Source organism: Empidonax traillii, unplaced genomic scaffold (genome assembly GCF_003031625.1).
Source record: "Empidonax traillii isolate 1590-97213 ecotype Southwest subspecies unplaced genomic scaffold, ASM303162v1 scaffold1153:size175901, whole genome shotgun sequence".
In the NCBI taxonomy this organism is placed as follows: Eukaryota; Metazoa; Chordata; class Aves; order Passeriformes; family Tyrannidae; genus Empidonax; species Empidonax traillii.
In genome coordinates this window covers 87478-108564 of record NW_020956346.1, presented here as the reverse complement: position 1 = coordinate 108564, position 21087 = coordinate 87478, and the positions used below count along the sequence as shown (strand labels likewise).

General features: G+C 41.8%; 1 protein-coding gene across 1 annotated transcript in view; it reads right to left on the bottom strand.

Moving 5' to 3' along the window:
• LOC114068944 (secretory carrier-associated membrane protein 1-like) overlaps positions 1–21087 on the bottom strand; it is a 62299-nt gene that overhangs the window by 30859 nt on the left and 10353 nt on the right. The window contains 3 exon segments of the mRNA XM_027905420.1: positions 4066–4183; positions 6614–6715; positions 11253–11412. Coding sequence (XP_027761221.1) covers positions 4066–4183; positions 6614–6715; positions 11253–11412 — 380 coding nt within the window.

Below are 21087 nucleotides of genomic sequence, written 5' to 3'. Positions count from 1 at the left end.
AATCCATCTACGTCCTGAGGACCTCGCTGCCACCGTCCAAGCGTGCTTGGCCCCGGCAGATGAACCTCAGGATTAAAGGGTGGGCTCAGTTCCGCGCACACTGTGTCTCACCTAAAAAATCCAATGCGCAGGCTGGAAGGTGGAAAGACCTTCCCCGGTTCTTCGTTCGCGAAGAGACTGGCCATTCATCTTCAAACATTAGCAGTGGTTTTTTTTTATTCATGGGTTATGTAGTTTTCTTATTTGGGAAGGCTAACTGTAGGTGATTGACTTGTTTTACCATTCTCTTTCTATAGTCAAATAATTATTTAGTTAAGGAATTTTAACTTTGTGTGAGAGTGTGGATGTCTGCGGTGGCCACCTGCTGAATGTGTGGATGAAAGTGGTGTGCAAGAAAAAAGTGCTGTGTGGATATACACGTATATAGATATTTGTAGTCTTAATAATACATTACATAGGTGTTAGATCTTTTAGCCAAAAAGTGTTGTATGAATTTATTAATTTCCTATCAGTGTGTATGGTTTGTTCACAAAACAAAAAAGGGGGATTTGTGGGGTGCTTGGCTAAGGCGAGCACTGTGAACAAACCATACTGTTAGTGAGAGGCCTGCTTGCAGGTTGTGGGAAGGGTGCTGGCATTGATGTCAGCTTGCAGGAATGCTAACTGTGAGACAGTTGTGAGCAGAAATGCACATGGACACTGCATACGGACCAATCGCATGGCAGCAGGTGTTGGGTGCTAAGAAGTGTAACTATTTCAAGTCAATTGTGTAGTGACATGGACATGTGCCTGTACTTAACCAATGATGTGATGACATGTATGTGTAAGAAAGTATAAAATAGCTACTGTAACACTTAATAAAGTGGGATCTGCCTATTGATCATATTAATCTCTGTGCAGTTTCTCCGTGCCCTCTCTGCCACAGTTGGAAGGAGGATCTGAGGAACTACAGACCTGTCAGCCTGACCTCAGTGCCAGGGAAGGTCATAGAGCAGACCATTTTGAGTGCCATCACACAGCACATATCAGGCCCAGTCAGCATGGGTTTATGAAAGGCAGGTCCTGCTTGACCAACCTGATCTCCTTCTATGATAAAGTGATCTGCTTAGTGGATGGGGGAAAAGCTGTGGATGTTGTCTACGCAGACTTTAACATCATTTCCCACAGCATTCTCCTGGAGAAACTGATTTTCCATGGTGTGGATGGGTATACTCTTCACTGAGTAAAAAACTGGCTGGATTGCTGGGCCCAGAGAGTGGTGGTGAAGGGAGTTACATCGAGTTGGTGGTTGGTCATGAGTGGCGTTCCCCAGGACTCAGTATTTGGGCCAGACCTGTTTAATTTCTTTATCAATGATCTGGAAAAGGGGATCGAGTTTACCCTAAGCAAGTTTACAGTGTCATAGGATATGCTGAGTTGGAAGGCATCCACAAAGACCATCAAGTCCAACTCCTAGTCCTGCACAGGAACATCCCCAAGAGTCACACCATGTGCCCAAGAGTATTGTCCAAATGCTTCTTGAACTCTAGCAGGCTTGGTACTGTGACCACTTCCCTGGGGAGCCTGTTCAGTGCCCAACCACTCTCTGGGTGAAGAACCTCTTTCTAATATGCAACTTAAACCTCCCCTGACACAACCTCAGATCCTGTCACTGGTCACCACAAAGAGATCAGTGTCTGTCCCTCCTCTTCCCCTCATGAGGAAGTTAGAGACTGCAATGAAGTCTCCCCTCAGTCTCCTCTTCTCCAGGCTGAACAGACCAAGTGACCACAGCCACTCCTCATACAGCTTCCCCTCAAGGCCCTTCACCTTGGCCAATTGTACGAGATTCAATAAGGCAAAGTGTCAGATCCTGCACTTGGGTCACAATAACCCCATGCAACACTACAGACTTGGACAAGAGTGATTGGAAAGCTGCTCAGTGGAAAAGAGTGTTGGTTGAAAGTTGGCTGAACATAAGCCAAGCAGTGTGCCCAGATGGCCAAGAAGGCCAGTGGCATTCTGGCTTTTATCAGAAATAATGTGACCAGCAGGACTAGAGATCATTCCTCTGTGCTCAGCACTGGTGAGGCCACATGACAAAGCTTGTGTTTAGGTTCTGGGCCCCTCACTACAAGAAAGACATTGAGGTGCTGGAGTGAGTCTAGAGAAGGGCAACAAAGCTGGTGAAGGGGCTGGAGCATAAGTCTTATGAGGAGCAGCTGAAGGAACTGGGGTTGTTTAGCCTGGAGAAAAAGAAGTTCAAGGGGGTCCTTATCATTCTCTACAACTACCTGAAAGGAGGTCATAGTGAGGTGAGTGTCAGTCTCTTCTCCCAGGTAACAAGTGACAAGATGAGAGAAAATGGCCTCAAGTTGCACCAGAGGAGGTTTAGATTAGATATTTGGAAAAATTTCTTCACAGAAAGGGTTGTAAAGCATTGAAACAGATTACTCAGGGAAGTGATAGTCACCATACCTGAGAGTGTTCAGAAAACATGTGGATATGGCACTTGAGGACATGGTTTATTGATGAACAAGGTAGTGGTGTTGGGTTGACGGTTGGACTTGATCTTAAAAGTCTTTTCCAACCTTATTTTTTCTATGATTCTATAAATGTAGCAGGAAAATTCATGTTGTAACTTTTTTTGTTGTTATAAATGTCACCAGATCATATCTGAGTATATATGTTTTTTGAAAAGAATCCAGATGCATGTCTGGAGTGTAAAAAAATGCTCACCATACATCTTTCTCATTTCTTTTCATGCCTTTGGATTTTTAGCTTTTTGTAGATTTTAAAGTAGCTGTGTAGTAAATGTAGATTTTCAGTATAATTATATAGTCTGTCACACTTTAGAATTGTAGTTTACACTTTCCCAACCCTATTACCCTATTTCATATCAAATTGTCTAAATTCTTTAAGTTTGTTTAGACTCCTTTCAAAGCAGACCTTCATTCTGTTTAAGAACATACACACCCCAGGCCTGGACAACAAGATACCATGATATTCAAAGCAACCTTCAAGCCCGAAACCTTGGAGAAGCTCCAATAGAAAGTAGGTGGCATGAAGAAGAGGAAGATGAGGAAGGACAGGGGTCTTAGGACCTCCAACTCAATTTACAGGGAGGCATGCCCAGGGGCACATCTAGGGGCGGGTGGTTCTCGTATCAGACCATAAACTGTGGAACCCCTGGACATGGGTAGCACGCGCGCTATGCGTACTCCTCGCGCGAGAAGGCCTTCATTAAAAGACTGCTCCTTATCTCTATACTAAATTTGCCTGGAGTCTTTTTTGGCTCTCAGTCTTAAGGCAACAGTTTCTTTCTCTTATACCTGAGTATTTATGAAAAAATCTAACAAGGAGAAGGGAAGCTTCTACCTTACTGTAAATAGGCCAGTAGAATTTGGGTACATGAAAGCCTTCAAGTGTAACTGTAACTGAAGTTGAATTATTAGAATTACCAGTACATCAGCAGCACAATTCTCAGTTACATTTAATCAAAACAACGTAAAATACCAGCATATTATTAGCTAAACTGAGGCCTTCTGATGGAAATTCACAAAAAAGAACCAAGGGAGAAAAGCATTTTTGAGCTTTTATGCTATGCAATCATTAATTGACAGCAAAATGTTAAAATAATACAAGCAGAGAAATAAAAACCCTTTTCCGAGGTGCTAGGCATCTCACTCTTCTATTGATTTTTAATGGGAATGATTTTTATATGAGCTGAAACTTGGCAATCATTTGAATCATGCTTCACTCAGCCTGATGAATAACCACAGATTAGTATCCAGTGCATATACCTACCCTTTCACTGGGGGCTCACCTCCCAACTTCTCTTATTCAAAGCTATCCTTCCCCATTTTAGTTTGCAGAAATAAGTGCACTGTTAAAAAAGCATTTCATAACTCCATGACAGTATAAGCAAAAAAGTACTACTTTTAACACAGTTGGTAAAAGGTAAGGCACAGGCACATGCCCAAGAATATAACTTAATCCCCATTACTTTCTGACCGAATACCCCTCAAGCAGGAAAGAAAATTCCAGAACACAAAAAACAGAAGAGGGGAATAATAAGTAACTTACCTTTTTAAACATAACTAATGAAATAACAGTAGATGCTGTGAAAAGTGCAGCTATGATTATCATCATAATGCCAACAGGGATACTCTTATTAAGACCAGTAAGAGATGAAATCCACCCACTGAAGGAAAAAGACAAACTTGACTAGCATAGCACATGAACCATTCAACCACAGGTATCAACATCAAGGGAAGCTTTATAATATCCTGGTTCTGATCAACTGAATATTTTTTAAGGAAAACTAATTAAAATTATACATGAGGATATTTCTGTTCTATAATAAGCTTTTACAGCTTAGCTGCCATTTTCCCAATGCATGTAATGAAACTATAAGAAAAATTTTAGCAAACATGATTATTCTTGAGAACTGTAAAGAAATTAAGAAAGACATTAGAGAGCTGCTCATCAACTTTTTGTTTGTTTTTTTTTTTTGTCATACTGTCATTTCAGAATAATTTAAGGCTATATAACTTATTTTATATCATTTGGAGTCAGGTTGTAAGCTCCAAATAATGACCTCACAATCTCTAGAGCATAGGGTGAGCTGAGGCCATAATCAGTTATTGCTTTTTTTGTATCTTTAAGAATTGGAAGCGGCAACTGATTCCATTGGGGAGGACGGTTACTGTGGAAGAGAAAATTTCCCTAAAAAGATAGCTTCTAACTTCTTCAAAAAGAAAAGAAAAAATATGGCACACACACAGAGCTTTTGTAGGAAAATTTATTTCATTGTATCCACACAGTGATGCTTTCTCAATTGGGGTTAATATAATTTCTTTAAGTAGATAGTGTCAGATTAGGAGAACAGATTGCTATATCAGTATCTACTTCAAATATTTCCCCATTCTTCAAATTTGAAACATCAACAGAAACTTGAATTCACAAAAATCAGGTTGCCTTAGGATAAATAACACATTAAGACAGAAAAAATTCTTTCACCAAAGAGAAAAAAAATTCTGTAAACCCAAACAACCCTAAAACTTTCTTCTACTTGTTTCAAATTGCTTTGATATCCCCTATGTTCAACTGGACTCTACCACAGAACTCCAAAATCAAAACTGCAATTAGCATCTGATGATGATCTGGCTACTTTTCATACCCCTTACCCAAGTATTCTTAAAAGCACACACCCCATACTTGGAGAGTTGGTCCTCTAAAAACACTTTTTTACTTTGTTCATGTCAATCGAGGTATCTATGAAAAGCAAAATAGTGGCTTTGAGAGCAAAAATAATAAAACAGGATTTTTTTCTTACACTCCAGTTCTAAAACAATGATGTTTTTTCTGCCTTATGTTTATTTGGAGGTCAGCAGAAAACCACTGATACACAGAAATGTCATTACCCAGGTACATTATTGCCAATCGTAGCTCTCCATGCTATCAGCTGACTACTACAACCATGCTTTTTGTTAATTCAAGTTTGTTGTTTTGTTTTTCTTCCAAGAAGGGCGAGCGATTCCCAATAGTTTTTCCTTGTAAAATCTTAATATTAGACCTTGAAGCTTCAAATAAAGCTATACCTATTAAAAACCTTCAAGTAAAAGCTTATATATTTATAACAATCAAAATGAAAAATCAACTATTACAGAATAAGAAGCTGACTCAGACAAATGAGTTTTTCAAATAATATCAAAGATATAAATATAGAGTAAATAAGTTCTCCATACACCACTAAAAGAGGAGAAGTAATATATAAAAGAGTAGTTCAAAGTGGTTGTGCTGGTTTTGGCTGGGGTAGAGTTAACTTTCATCACAGTTGCTGGTATGGGGCTGTGTTTTGGATTTGTGCTGAACACAGAGATGTTTTTGCTATTGCTGAGCAGGGCTTACACACAGCCAAGGCCTTTTCTGCTTCTTGTACTGCCACACTGGCAAGGAAGTTGGGGGCGTGTGGGAGGTTGGAAGGAGACATGGCCGGGACAGGTGATCCCAACTGACCCAAGGGATATTCCAGACCATGTGACATCATGCTCAGTATATAAAGTGGGGGGAAGAAGGAGGAAAGAAGAACGTTTGGAGTGATGGCGTTTGTTTTCCCAAGTAACTGTCACACATGATGGGGTCCTACTCTCCTGGAGATGGCTGAACACCTGCCTGCCCATGGGAAGCAGTGAATACATTGTTTGTTTTGCTTTGTTTGTGTGTGTGGCTTTTGCTTTCTCTATTAAACTGTCTTTATCTCAACCCATGAATTTTCCAGCTTTTATCCTTCTGATTCTCTCTCCCATCCCGCTGGTGGGGGAGTGAGTAAGCAACTGCATGGAGCTCAGTGGGTGGTTGGCTGGGGTGAAACCATGACAGTGGCTTACATTGAAAGAAAATTTTGACCAGCCCTAATAACAGAAGTATCTCACGCTCTTGGGATATGTTTCACATACTTTTTCTTGTTAAGAGCACTCCAAAAATGATTTTTTGAGTGCTAAATATAAGAATTCCAGTGAACACAAGATTATTTTTTCTTTTAAAAACACAGACTGATTTGTAGTTTCTATATCAAATATGAGCGTTTGTCTTACAGACAGTACAATGCTACAGAAAGTAGAATACTCACCAGTTTCCCCATCTTTGAAATCCTGCAGCTTGAAGTATATGTACAGCAAACTGACAGATATATACAAAGAAGAACACAAAGAACCTGAATGAACTGTCACTCCTGAAAGAGGGGGGTGGAAATTAATGCAGCCAGGAAATTTATTACTTTTGACATGTATTGTAGTACCAACCTAAATTTTTTTTCTGCATTAACTAGAGGAAAAGTGCTTTTATATTTTATTGATGGTGACTTGAAATACCAGTAATTCTGTGGGTTTGTAGAGTGTTTATTTATAAGAACTGCTGCTACTTCTTTAATATAGTACTTTTGCCACTTGCACCTCTAACAGAGGTGAGACTAACAAACAGCCAGATACTATTTCTTAGTGTTCACTTCAGCACACAGCAGGGCCTCTTAGACTAAACATACAACTTTTGCTACAATGCATTAAGAACAAAAGTCCAGTCCACTTTCAGATGGAAGTTCACAGTGCTGGCATGATGAGAAGAAAATATTTTACTTGTAAGAGACAATAAAATCTAATATGGAATTGCTGAAACACAATGCAGATCAGAATATTGAAGCAGCTGTTGTTTTAAAACAAAATATACAAAATGTTTGCTGTTTAAATTACTAAAATGCTAGCCTGACAAAGACGGAAAGCATTAAAAGCCTGTAAAAAATCCCCAAATATAAACATACAGGCAAAATCTCAAAGACCTCAATGTATTACTATGAAAACTAATGACTGCATGATATGCTTTTTATCAAATTTCTAAAGGAATTAAAAATCACTCAACTCAGTGAACCAGAATTTGCCAGTAATAGCTCTTTCTGCAGAAGATAAATTGTTAATTTCTATTTATTCAACAAATTCAGTTCAACGACTATTGACGGCAAGAGCACAGATTCATCACAATAACCAATATGATTAAGCAATGAATCCTCTATTAAGACACACAGTACACATTTTATACATTTTTGTACCATCATGAGTCCAGGGTTAAAGTCTGGGGATTGGATAGCTCAGTCTGTCCACGAGTCCATGTCTCATGTTCATTGGACAAGATGCAGGTTCGATGTTTTTGCACCTGGGTACCAGCTCCCACCGTCAGTTCTCACAACATGGAATAGTTGTTGATTGTAAACTAATTCTATTCTCATGGGAAGCCTGTTCAGGTTAACTGTAAACTAATTCCTTCTCATGGGAAGTTAGCCCAAGTTTACAATTGCCAACTGTAAACCAAGTGTTCTTCCCATGGGAAGCCTGAGGTTTCTCTCACAGTTGGTAATATGGGTTGTTCACCAGGCCTCCATTTTCCTGCACATACTCCAACAAATGACTATTTCAGTTGAACAAAAAATTTAAAGTTGAATATGCAAGTAGTAGTTTTCCTTTTCCAAACAATAAATATTCACTAAGAAATGCTACGAAAATCTAAATCCCTGAAAGATAACATGACACTGAACTCCATCAAATCACAAATAATTATTTCATATAAAAGAACACTACTAAGAGAGAACATGTAGGATTTATGATGAAAATGAAATGTTATCAATTAAAAATACTAGTGACTCTCTGCTAAATACATCAGTATAATCACCTCTCTTGACTGGCTGGTTCTACTCTGATGCAACCCAGAATGCAGTTTGCCCTCTTGGTTGCAAGGGCCCCCTGCTGAGTCCTTTTGAGCCTAGTGACAACCAGCATCCCCAGATCCCTTTCTGCAGGGCTGCTCTCCAGTCCCTCCTCTCACAATTTATACTTGTGCCCAGCATTACTCTGTCCCAGGTGCAAGATCTGGCTCTTGGACTTGTTAAATTTTATGCCACTGATGGTTGCCCGGTGCTCCAACCTATCTAAATCCCTCTGCAAGGTCTATTGTCGTCCCTTGAGAGAGTCAACAGCACCTCCCAGTTTAGTATCATCAGCAAACTTGCTAATGGTGCATTCAACTCCTGCATCCAGATCATTGATAAAAATATTGAACAGGACTGGCCCTAGAATTGAACCCTGAGGAATACTGCTAGTGAATAGTCACCTGCCAGATGCAGCCCCATTCACTACAACCCTTTGAGTTCTGCCCTTCAGTCAGCTCTTCACCCAGCACACCATGAACTTGCTCATCTTGAAGTTGGACAACTTGTCCAGAAGGATGCTGTTTGGGACAGTATCAAAAGCCTCACTAAAATCCAGAAAAACTACATCCACTGCCTTCCCTTCATCCACTAGGCGGTTGACTTTATCACAGAAAGATATCAAATTAGTTAAACAGGACTTTCCCTTTATGAATCCATCTTGACTGTGCCTGATGATTGCATTATTCTTTAAATGTCTTTCAATAGTACCCAGTATGACCTTGTCCATAATTTTTCCAGGAACTGAGGTTAAACTAACAGGTCTGTAATTCCCTGGGTCTTCCCTCATGCCCTTTTATAGATTGGAATAACATTGGCTAGCTTACAGTCAGTAGGGACCTCCCCAGACTCCCAGACCTTTGGTAGATGATCGAGAGGGGTCCTGCCATTAGATGTGGTAGGTCCTTCAGAACTCTGGGACAAATCCTGTCAGGCCCCATGGACTGATGAACATTCAGCTGATACAGCTGGTCCCTTACAATTTCAGCATCCACAAATGGAAAGCCACTGTTCCCACACTCATGGTCCTCTGACTCAGTATTATTAAAGACTGAGAAAATAAAAGCATTTTATGCTTCTGCTTTTTCTTTATCCTTGTTATTCAAATGACCAGCATCAAGTATTGGTCCAATATTTTCTTTAGCCCTCCTCTTGCTATTGACATACTTAAAGCCCTTCTTGTCTGACTGTGATGGTTTTAGTCTAAGCCTTCCTGGTGACCAGTTCGTAACCAAGGAAGTAGCCAAGTACCCAGTATTCCATACAATTTTTTACGTAAACCAGAGTATAAATAAGTCGGAGATTAGAGACCTTGCTCTCTTCTCTTCCGGCGAGGTTTGAGAACAGTAGATCCCTGCGTTAGTCTCGCTTATCTAAGGCTGAGGCCTGCAGAGTCCACCGTCCTACCACGTGGAGGTTTGAAGAGTGCTGGCTGTGACTGCCGATCCTGCTGTTCTAAGAGACGTGGTGAGATCTGTTTTGTTAGTTATTAGTATAGTTTGATCTAGTATACCTGTTCGGTGTCCCTTTTGTTCCCTTTTGTCCCCTTTTTCCCTTTCCCTATCCCTGCGGGGGGTGGACTCCCTTTTACTGTGTATATAGCATCTTAACTGTATATAACTGTAATTTGCGTAAATATAAATATATTTTTATATAAGCAGCTTGACTTTGGGTTCTTTAATTTTTATAGTTTCTTTTCCTTTAACCAAAGGGAAGAAGGGAGGGGGGAAGGGGGCTGCTGTCGTAACTTTCAGGCATTTGGCAGGGAGCCAAGTCCAAACCGTCACACTGAAACAACACTGGTCAGTTTGAATTCTAGCTCAGCTTTGGCATTTCGTGTCTTCTCCCTGCATATGTGAACCATGGCTCTGTAATCCTCCTGCTAAGCCTGACCTTTCTTCCAGAGATCATACAATTTCTTTTTCCTCTTGAGTTCCATAAGGAGCTCCCTGTTCAGCCAAGCTGGTCTTCTGCCCCACTTGCTTGGCTTTTGACACACTGGAATTGCCTGCTCCTTCACTTTTAAAATGTGGTTCTTAAAAAATGACCAGCACTCGAGGACTCCTAAGCCCTCAAAATCAGGGTACTCTGCTAGGTAGCTCCCTGAATAGCTTAGAACTCTGCCGACCTTTTTTCTCATTACACTGAAAATTTTAAACACAACCATGGTCACTGTGGCCAAGACAGCCACCTACCATCACATCTCCCATGAATCCTTCTCTATTCACAAACAAGTCTAGGAGGGCATCTTTCCTAGTGGGTTCCCTGAGTCCTTGTGTTAAAAAGTTAGCTTTCACAAACTTCAGGAATTTCCCACACTTGCCTGTCACAGCAATATGGTATTCCCAGTTGATGCCTGGGAAGTTGAAATCTCCCATAAGGACAAGGGCCACTGATCCAGAGATTTCTATTGCCTATAGAATAACTCATCAGTGCTATCATCCGTTCTGGGCAATCGGTAGTAGACACCCACTAAAACATTTCCTTTATCTTCTATCCCTCTAATCCTCACCCACATCATCATACTGTAAGGGCTGTAAAATCAAACCTCTCCCTTACATACAGTGCAGCATCTCCTCTGCCTCGCCTGCCCTGCCTATCCCTCCTGAACAGCCTGTAACCCTCCATCCCAGCACTCCAGTCGTGGGACTCATTCCACAAAGTCCCACTAATACCAATGATATCATAGCTCTGGGAACTGATGCTTCCAGTTAATCTTGCTTATTTCTCATACTGCATGCATTGGTATACAAACATTTCAGATGCACTCCTGGACCTTCAGTGCTCTCAGGAGCAAATAGTTTTAAAATATTTTAAAGGACATTCTAGGATAATCCTAACCATTGCCATCAACATTTCAGATACAGCAATCAAATTAATGGCAAATGTTCTATTTGTTTCTAATGAAATTATATTGAAAGATTATCTTAATGATAAACAAGCAAATTCTGGAATGTTCGTGCATTTCAGCAAGTGAAGTATTTTTAAAAAATATTTTAAGTCATGCTGAAGTTCTTACCTGAAAGCTCCATAAAGTGGTCTGTACCAGCAGACAAAAGAACAAGGGGTAAAAAGCAAGAACCAGAGGATACTCAATCCAAAATCAACCCCTCGTGTAGCATCAATGTAAAACCAGACCAAACATCCAAAGATATTGAGAAACAGTGTCACTGTATGGACTGCAGAAGTATAAGCAAAAGAAAGTCTTAATTATGTTCATATAATAAATTATTACAATTGTTAAGGTAATACCCAAAATGTGCATTTTTAAACAAAACATAAGTATGCTGACAATAAATCAATATCCTCTCTCAGCAATATGCTGTTTTTTATAGTTTTCTGAGTTTCAGGTTAAAGCAAATGTTTGCAACTGAAAGTAATGAACATGAAAATTCAAGTAATATCAGGTATATAGCAAGGGAAAAAAACTCCATTATAAAATATTTTCAAACCTAAAATGATGAAAAAATGGCTTCTACAGCTGCAATAACTGATACTTATTCTACAGTAATTACTGTATAGATATTTGTACTTTTTTTAACATGCTAGTTATTTTCTCTTACAATCAGACAAGTAAATTAGTGCAGGAATGTCAGCCTTAATATTATGATACAAAAGGAAAATTAAAAAAACCCCACCCTTTTAATGAAAGGTCTTTGTCTTACATGTAACAAAACAAAAAAAATCAGCTAAGTATAAATGTTTCTCAGTAAAACAAGATCTGCAAGAAGCTGTTCTAGAACCTTTAATACATATTGAATACTCAAATATTTCTTATAATATTGGTCTTAAACATCTGCTTTTTTGGTGCTCAGCTCTTAGATCAATACTGACATTTTCTCATTGGCAGACCTTGTTAATGGTTAACTACTGAATTTCTACTAAAGAAAATGCATTGGAATTACTTCACAGTTTACTTCAAATATATTTACCTCTTGGAACAAAAAAAAAGTTACAACAGTAGTAAGAAATATTACAACTACTATTTTCACGCTATCTAGCACAAAAGCTAGTTCTGCCAGACCTAAAATATTCATGTGAATTTCTGTCTTTGTTCAGCAACAACCAGGGATTCAGAAGTGATTTCTTTATATCAGAGGACAGTTTCTATCCTTGTGGACCAGGACAAAATAGAGTATTTATGAATGAAAGTGCATAAGCAGCTCCTTACGGGAATGATTTATTATTTAACTCCACAGAAACATTCTAGTTATCCTACTGGAAGTTAAATTTAACAGAAGAATCATAGAATGATTTGGGTTGGAATGGACCTTCAAAGGTCATCTAGTCCAACCCCCCTGCAATGAGCAGGTGTTCCATCCCTCTGATCATTTTCATGGCCCTTCTCTGGACCTGCTCCAAGAGGTCCATGTCTTTCCTGAACTGAGGACTCCAGAGCTGGATGCAGTACTCCAGGTGAGAATAGAAGAGCAGAATCACCTCCCTTGACCAGTTGGTCATGTTTCCTTTGATGCAGCCCAGGATAGGATTGGTTTTCTGGGCTGCGAGCATATGTTGCCAGCTCATGTCCAGCTTTTCCTCTGCCAATACCCCCAAGTCCTTCTCTGCAGGGCTGCTCTCAATCCCTTTATCCTCCAGTCTGTACTGATATCTGAGATTGCATCAACCCAGGTGCAGGACCTTGCACTTGTGTTGTGGTTTAACACCAGCTGGCAACCAAGCCCCACACAACTGCTCATTCACTCCTCCACAGTGGGATGAGGAAGAGAACTGGAAGGGTAAAAGCTAGAAAACTCATGGGTTGATATAAATACAATTTAATAGGGAAAGCAAAAGCCATGTGTGCAAGCAAAGTAAAACAAGGAATTCATTCACCACTTCCCATTGGCAGTCAGGAAAGCAGGGTTCCATCATGCATTATGTTTACTTGGGAAGACAAATGCCATAATTCTGAACATTCCCCCTTCCTCCTTCTTCCCCTAGCTTTATATGTCAAGCATGATGCCATATGGTATGGAATATCCCCTTGGTCAGTTAGGATCAGCTGTCCCAATTGTGTCTCCTCCCAACTTCTTGTGCACCCTCACTCTACTGGTGGGGCTGTACAAGGAATAGAAAAGGCCTTGACACTCTGTGAGCACTGCTCAGCAGTAACAGAAACATCTCTATATTATCAACCCTGTTTTCAGTGCAAATCTAAAACGTAGTCTCATACCAGCCACTGTGAAGAAAATTAACTCTACTTCATCCAAAACCAGCACAACTTTGCCTTGCTGAATGCTGAGGAATACATCTAGCGCAGGCAGCTCCATGTGCAAACTGTAGTGCAAGCTGCAAAATGTGTGCTAGGTGGGGGGAAATGGCTGGAGTCCCAGGCAACAAACCATGAACTGGTACTGACCCTTTGTAAGCAGGGAAAACAGACCTGCTGTAACTAGCCAGGTGGCTGGTCACCCAGAGACTCTGCAGGAGTCAGTGAACAATGAGAAGACCCCAACCTACATATCATCATTGGATTGGGTGCACAGACTGTAAGACTATAAAAGCCCAGGGATTCCTCCCTAGAGGTACTACTTCAAGCTGTTATATTGCAGCACCACAATTAAAACACTTAAAGGAATCAGATGTCTGAGACTGCTATGGGAAATGTAGGGTCAAGCTAGTAAGGGAAACGTGTCTGACTGTGTGAGTGTGGTGTGTAGGGAGTCAAGCAGGGCACATGTTGGCTCACTGGAGCCACCTGCTGTGAAGGGGCTTCGGTCCTAGTAGTTACAAGTCTCGGATGGTGCAAGTGTAACTCCCAGAGTGGCTCCTGAATGGTCAGATGGGAAAGTTTCCTTAACACTGAACCTCATGAGGTTCCCATGGGCCCACTTCTTGAGCTTGTCCAAGTCCCTCTGCAACATCCTGTCCCTAAGGCATGTCAACCATACCATTCAGTTTGATATCATCTACAAATGTGCTGAAGGTGCACTTGATTCCACTATGTCATTGGTGAAGACATTAAACAGGACTGGTCCCAATACAGACCTCTGAGGGACACCACTGGTCACTGATGTCCATCAGGACTCTGAGCCATTGACCACTACTCTCTGGATGCAACCATAGAATCAGCTCCTTATCCACTAAATAGTCTACCCTTGAAATCCATCTCTCTCCAATTTAGAGAGAAGGATATTGTGGAGGACCGTGTCAAAGGCTTTACAGAAGTCCACATAAATTACATCTGTAGCCCTTGTCCCATGTCCACTGATGGAGTCACTCCATCATAGAAGGCCACTAGGTTCGTCAGGCAGGACTTGCCCTTGGTGAAGCCATCCTGGCTGTCTCAGATCACTTCCCTGTCCACCATGTGCCTTAGCATGGCTTCTAGGAGGATCTGTTCCATGATCTTCCCAGGCACAGAGGTGAGGCTGACAGGTTGGTAGTTCCCAGGGTCCTCCTTTCCACCCTTTTTAAAGATGGGTACAATGTTTCCCTTTTTCCAGTTGCCAGGGACTTCACCTGACTGCCATGACTTTTCAAATATCATGGAGTGGCTTGGCAATTACATCAGCCAATTCCCTCAGGACTCTGGGATGCATCTCATTGGGTTCCACAGACTTATGTACATTTAGGTTCCTCAAGTGGTCATGAACCTGATCTTTACTTACAGTGATAGGGACTTTGCTCCCCCAGTCCCCATCCTGGTGTCCATCCATTCAAGAGGTGTAGGAAAAGAGGTTGCCATTGAAGACTGGGTCAAAAGAGTTGTTCAGTAGCTCAGCCTTCTCCTTGTCCATTGTTACCAGTTTGCCAGCCTTGTTCATTGGGTGGTACACTTTCTTCGACCTTCCTTTTCTGGCTGACGTAGCTGTAGAAGCCCTTCTCATTATTCTTTGCATCCCTTGCTAAGATCAGCTCCAACTGTGCCTTTGCCTTCCTGATCCCATTCCTACACAACCAGACTGTGTCCCTATACTCTTCACAGGATACCTGTCCTTGCTTCCACTGCCTGTGCATTTCCTTCCCATCCTTTAGTTTGAGCAGTAGATCTTGACTCACCCTTGCCAGTCTCTTGCCTTCCTTGCCCAATTTCTTACACTTGGGGATTGAGAGATCTTTTGCTTTACTGAAAGAATGCCTAAAGATCTGCCAGCTCTGTTTTGCTCCCTTGTCTATAAGGGTAGTTTCCTAGGGGGTTCTATTGACTAACTTCTTCAAGAGTTGGAAGTTTGCTTTCCTAAAATTAGTTTGCTTTCCTAAAATTATGGGTCCTAACTTTACTCTTTGCCAGACCCGTATCCCTCATGACTGAGAACTCCACCAGTACACACATGATCACTGCAGCTCAGGTTGCCTTCCAGCTTGATGTCCCTGATTAGCTCACTTGTGTTGGTGACCAACAGGTCCAGTAACACATCCCCTCTGGTAGGGCTGTCTATTACCTGGCTCAAGAAGTTATCCTCCATGCATTCCAGGAGTCTCCTGGATTACATACAGCTCGCCATGCTACTTTTCCAGCAAATGTCAAGGTAGATGATGTCCCTCAGCAGGACCAGAGCCTGTGAGTGCGATGCCTCCTGTAGCTCAAGCAAGAAGTCTTCATCAATAGGCTCCCTTTGATCGGACAACCTGTAGTAGACACCAACCACAAGGTTCCCTTTGTTGCCTCAGTCTCTGATTCTTATCCATAAGTTTTTGACCTTCTTGTGGCTATTCTTCAGAGACAGCCCTTCACGATCTATGAATTTCTTGACAAAGAGGGCAACTCCTCCATCCCTCCCCCTTCTGAACAGACTGTAGCCATCAATAGCTGCACTCCAGTCGTGGGATTTGTCCCACCAAGTTTCAGTAATGACAACTAGGTTGTCGCTTTCTAGCAGCATAGTGGCTTCCAACTCCTCCTGTTTGTTGCCCATGCTGCATGCATTGGTGTAGAGGCACTTCAGCTGGGCTGTCGGCCATGTCACCTTCCTTGAGAAACACTCAATTCCTTTGAGATATTTCCCTGGTGTTTCCCTGTTGGCTCTTATTACCTCAGGAGCCCCTGGTTCATCTCCATAATACTTCAAGTGTGCTCCAGTGTACCCAGTACATCTTAGAGCAACAGGCTGAGGTTCCCTGCTAGCACCCCGTCCCTCAAGCCTTGGTGCAATTGTCCCATGGCTTGCCATGGGCAAGCCTGATATTATCCCCCTCCCCTTTCATGTCTAGTTTAAAGTTCTATCAATGAGCGTCGCTAGCTTGTTAGCAAAGACCCTCTTCCCTATTTGAGAAAGGTGAATGACATTTGACACCAGCAGGCCTGATACCATGTAGGCCATCCCATTATCAAAAAACCCAAAATTCTGGTGGTGACACCAGCCATGAAGCCATATATCAATAGCCTGGGCCCATGTTTCTTCCAGTATTGCTCCCTGCAACTGGAAGGATAGAGGAAAAAATAACCTGTGCCCCAGATTTCCTTACCAACCATCCCAAGGCCCTAAAGTCTCTTGATTGCCCTTGAGCTATGTGTTGCAGATTCATCAGCACCCATGCGGAAGAGAAATAATGGTTAATAGTCTGAGGGCCATACCAGGCTAGGAAGTTTCCTAATGATGTCTTTAACCCAAGCTCCAGGGAGGTAGCAGGCCTCCCTAAAAGGAGGGTCTGTCCAGCATATTGGACCTTCTGTTCCCCTCAGAAGGGAGTCACCTACAACTATAAGCCGCCTTTTCTCCCTCGTGGAGGTGGTTGCGATACAGGGGGTATGCATTTCTGACCTTGGTGTAGATGGACCATCATCCACATCAACTGACTAACCTGATCCAGAGCCTCATCATACCTGTCGTATAGAGGCACTTGGGAAGGCAAGGTAGGAAGTTCACCTGCCACCCCAAGTGCAGACTTGCCTTTAAGTTACTGCCTTCTGCCTGGTGGGGGGAGGATACAAGATCTCCCCAATCTTGTGGTTTTTTTCAGTGGAAGTTCCTGTTTCTGTCTCAGGGAGGGCAGAGCATGGCTCTAACAGTCTATCCCTTTCTCACACTCCCTGATGTTCCTTAACTTTTCTACTTCCCCTCATAGCTCTGCCACCAGGCTGAGCAGATCATCTATTTGGTCACACCTCACACAGGTGTTCTCACTACTGTCATCAGGTATTAGTGAAAGTCTCTGGCATGTCCTCCAGCCTGAGATGTGGGTGGCTACATGTTTTTGTGGTAGCTGTCTAGACTGCCACATCAGTTCTGGTGAGTGCAGAGGATATAGCTTTCTGCTGTGTGAATTTCACAGATAAGTTCCTTCTGGGAGGGTGATGACCACCAACTGAATGAACTTTTTGAGCTTGTAAGGGGGACGACACCCTTCCTGTGCACCCTTCCACGCAAACTGTCACACAAAATGCTATGCCACACCCTGGGTGCTAGCACTCCTTAGGCTGTTTTTTATAGGTGTGGGGGTGGCTGCAGTTGCTTTGGTAATGCCCAGGCCTCACAAGAGCTCCAGGCTCCTGGTGGGTCTCTCTGCTGGCCCTGGCATTTCCCTGCCTCAGGAAACGCCCCTGTACATCAAGATCTGCCTTGGCTCCAGAGCAGCTTGCCTTGGCTTTGACTGTAAAGAACTGTCAAGATAATAAATATTCTGAAAAATACTCTTCAAATATGTTTGCTTCCCCCTTATTTAGTACTTAAATAAGCCCTAAATCGACTTAGTGGAAAAAATCTTAAAGCAAAATGCCCACATCAATGCATGAAGGGATAAAGGAACTCAAAACACATTTCCCTCAGACAAATCATATTTTCCTTCAACAGTTGCCAGAAACAGAAAGCTTCATACTTTTAAACAAAGAGCATTTAATATATCAACATCTTAGCGCTGCTCCAAGAGGTTAGCAAAGCAACTCATTTTAGAATTTGTATGTGTATGCCTCATAAAGCACAGTAAAGGATATAAATCCAAATTCCTACCTTCTTTTGAAGAATATGAAAAAGCTTAATAAGGGGCAGTCTTACTTTTTCTAGGCAATACTGGAAAACAGAGAGACTCTCTAGATTACTAGAAAAGTCCACATTGTGAAGGAGTTTGAACTTTCCAAAATTATTACTATTCTTTTGTAATTGCAGTTACAATAATAGAACAAGTTTTAAAAGAATACCATTACTGCAGAAGAGGGTTGAAGCAATGTCTCACCCACTACTGATACTTACTAACACAATAAAACTGGCAATATAGGGGTCTACTTCACTACTGTCACAGAGAATCCCAGTCATAAAAAACGAGTATTAACAAGCTAGACATGAAAATAGGAATTCACTAACAATTCCTCCCTCACTCTACTCACCCTTCTCTCTGCCTGCTGCAAGCTAAGCCTTTGCTAAGTGATATAAATAAGCTTTGCTGTTGTATGCATACACACGTGTTTTCATGTTCAGGGTAATGGTTTAAATACCTTCCACCTGGACAAACTCAAGAAGGGGGTCCATGGGACTCTCATGAGGTTCAACGAGGTCAAGTGCAAGGTGCTGCACCTGGCTAAGAGCAATTCCCATTTGTCAACACAGGCTGGGGGATGAAGGGATTGAGAGCAGCCCTGTGGAGAAGGACCTGGGGATGCTGGTGGATGAGAGACTGGACATGAGCTGGCAATGTGTGTTTGCAACCCAGAAAGCCAATCGTATCCTGGGCTACATCAAAAGCAGTGTGGCCAGCAGATTGAGGGAGGTGATTCTCTGCTCTGTTCTGGTGAGACCCCACCTGGAGTACTGCATCCAGCTCTGGGGCCCCCAGCACAGGAAGGACATTAACCTGTTGGAGCAAGTCCAGAAGAGGGCCATGAAGATGATGAGAGGGATAGAACACCTCTTATATGAGGAAAGGCTGAGAGAACTGGGATTGTTCAGCCTGGAAAAGGCTCCGAGGAGACCTTATAGCAGCCTTCCAGTACATAAAGGGGCCTACAAGAACACTGGAGAGGGACTTTTTACAAGGGCATGTAGTGACAAGACAGGTAATGGCTTTAAACTGAAGGAGGGTAGGTTTAGAGTAGATATTAAAAAGAAATTCTTTGCGGTGAGAGTGGTGAGGCACTGGAACAGGCTGCCCGGAGAAGTTGTGGATGCCTCATCCCTGGAAGTGTTTAAGGCCAGGTTGGATGGGGCACCTGGTCTAGTGGAAGGTGTCCCTCCCTATGGCAGGAGGTTGGAACTAGATATCTTTAAGGTCCCTTCCAACTCAAACCATTCTAGGATTCCATGATTCTATGAACTTCATTTTTATTAGTGCCATCTTCCTTGTATAGAAGAACCCTACTTACATATACGTTCCTTGTCTTAATTAACTACATTTTATCATCTATTAACATTTGGAAGTGATTTGTAGATAAAGATCACAAGTTGCACTGATGCTATTAGGCATCTACATTATCCAGATTATTATTTTGCAGTCCCATTTGGGACTGTATGAAAATGGATTTTTGTAATAAGTTTCATTTCAGTAATGTTTTATTGATGGTATTCTTGGGAAACCAAAGTCCTCACTAGAATATGTGACAAAAGAATGTGCTTCTTTCAGGAACCAGCTGGACTGTCACCCTGTAATGGAGTGCCTCAAGGGGAATGGGATACCTGCAAAATGGAGGGCTTTGAAGACACATGGCAAATGGCGAGGACAAAGCTGGTGAAGTTTGATTGTACACAACCTTGGAGCACATCAGAGTGGTTTCAAGTGTAGTTTAGCCTTTTATTCCTTGTCTGCTATGCCCTTTGTGGAGAGGGCAAGACATTTGCAAACACACCTTACAAATGACACAAGTATTTTTCATTGGAAAAAATATATTCTGAAACAAGCTTAGATCAGCACAGAACACAAGAACATACTACCAAAACTGTGAAAGTATTTTTTTTAACTCTACACAGTACATTAGGACTTGAGCTAAATTATTGGACACAGTCCACACTGTCCAATTCTCGATGCTACACATTAAAAATCCCATAATAATATGGAGTAGACCAAGTGGCACATCTGTAAGAGAGTAACAAAAACTTAGATGTCTAGAAAACATGATGTACAAAGAAAGGCTGAGGGAACTATGCTAATTTAGCCAAAAGATGATGTCTAATGGGCATAAATGTATCTCCATAAAAACGGTGGACAGAACAGGGGAGATCAATCATAGGAAGGGAAAATTAAATTACATAATGTAAACTTCTACTAAGGATAAAGATGACAACACATTAGAACAGGCTTGGGGGAGTTTATGAAGTGTCCATCCTTTTGGAGGTTCTTAGGAACAGGCAGAACAAACATCAACACAGACTGTTATATGTACTATTAATTGTATCAGACAGAAGGAAGGATGGATGAGACAAAACTCTCCTAAATGGAAAAAAACCCATGGAAGTTGTCACCTCAGGGTATATTTCCACCAGAATCTATAGTTTGTTTGTCTTTGAAAAACCTTTAAAAGTCTTGTTCATAGAAAAAGGAAACATTCACAGCCTATATAAAGTAACAAACACAAATGCTACAAAAGCTTTCTGTGAGATTCAGCAGCTCTTCAGTTTGCAACTTCAAGTAAGAAATATTCTTTGAAAATAACTATTCCTCATTTTACACATGCTATCAGCCTGTAGGAGGTGGTATCAGAAGAAGCCTGCAGAGAATCGAGCTTCTGGCAACAACAGCTGCCCGGAACTGCCTGGGGGCCAGCTACAAGGGGTCAGGCCGGCCCCAGCCTTACAGACCTCTGCAGGATTTCCCTCTCCTGGGCCCCCAAAGACCCTCCTTCCCTTCTTCCCCTAGCTATCCCTTCCCCCTGAATGAATAAACATATCCTCCTAACCAATATCTTCAAACCTCCTTATCAGAAATCCTCGAGATTCGAGGGTTCAAACCACCAACCTACCCCTGTCCCAGAACCTTCTATACCC